Source organism: Hipposideros armiger, unplaced genomic scaffold, assembly GCF_001890085.2.
Source record: "Hipposideros armiger isolate ML-2016 unplaced genomic scaffold, ASM189008v1 scaffold_745, whole genome shotgun sequence".
NCBI classification, from domain to species: domain Eukaryota; kingdom Metazoa; phylum Chordata; class Mammalia; order Chiroptera; family Hipposideridae; genus Hipposideros; species Hipposideros armiger.
Window position 1 is genome coordinate 1 of NW_017732095.1, and position 1,041 is coordinate 1,041.

General features: G+C 48.1%; 1 protein-coding gene across 1 annotated transcript in view; it reads left to right on the forward strand.

Annotated features, from left to right (window-relative positions):
* Positions 1 to 875: 875 nt before the first annotated feature.
* COL18A1 (collagen type XVIII alpha 1 chain) overlaps positions 876 to 1,041 on the forward strand; it is a 39,287-nt gene continuing 39,121 nt past the window's right edge. Inside the window, exon 1 of the mRNA XM_019628021.1 lies at positions 876 to 903. Coding sequence (XP_019483566.1) covers positions 876 to 903 — 28 coding nt within the window. The remainder of the gene's footprint in view (positions 904 to 1,041) is intronic.

A 1,041-nucleotide genomic window follows, 5' to 3' on the forward strand; every position in this document is an offset into this window, starting at 1 on the left:
AAGTATTTAATTTTGGGGGGGTGGTAATGTAAATAATGTTGTGTTTTGAATTTGAAATTCTACTTGTTCACTGCTGGTACACAGGAAAGTGATTGACTTTTGTATATTAACCTTGTATCCTGCAGCCTTGCTGTAATCACTTAACTTATTAGCTCCAGGAGGGGTGTGTGCACGTGCGCGCACGCATGTGTGTGTGTGTGTATGTATGAATTCTTTTGGACGTTCTATATAGACAATTATGTCGTCTGCTAACAGACAGTTTTATTTCTTCCCAGTCTGTGTACTTTTATTTCCTTTTCTTGCCTTGTTGCATTAGCAGGGACTTCCAGGATGGTGTTACATGGAGTGGTGAGAGGGGCATCTTCGCCTTCTACCCGATCTTAGTGGGAAACCTAGTTCCTCATCATGAAGTGTGATGTCAGCTGTAGGGTTTTTGTAGATGTTCTTTATCTGTGGAGGAAACGCTGCTCTGTTCCTAGTTTATTGAGGTTTTTAATCATGAATGGGTGCTGGACTTTGTCAGATGCTCTTTCTGCATCTATTGATATGATCATGATTTTTCTTCCTTAGCCTGTTGACGTGATGAATTACATTAACTGACTTTTGAATGTTGAGCCAGCCTTGCAGGCCTGGGATAAATCCCACTCGGTCATGGCTGGCCTGTTTGCTGAAAGGGAACCTGTCTTCAACCGGGCAAGTCCCCTGATTCCTTCATCTGGGAGGAATGTGGGCCGATGAGAGGGGCTGCGGCTTGCCAAAGGTGTCACCACCGTGTTCCCGGGAAGGCGTTCCTCTGAGCTCTCAGGGGCATGGCGTTTGCTTTTTTGGAGAGATGTTGGTTTCCTGCCCGGGACTGCGGGCCAGAGCCTCGGGCCATGCCTCCAGTGCAGCAGCTGCCGGAAGGTCTGCAGGGAGGTGGCTACGCCCTCCACTCACGGTGCTTGGTTGCAGCATTGGGAGGCGTGTTCCCAACGGGAACCTGAGGAATTTTGTGGAGAGGAAATGGGAGAACTTTGGGAAAGAGCCACTCATGCACCCCTG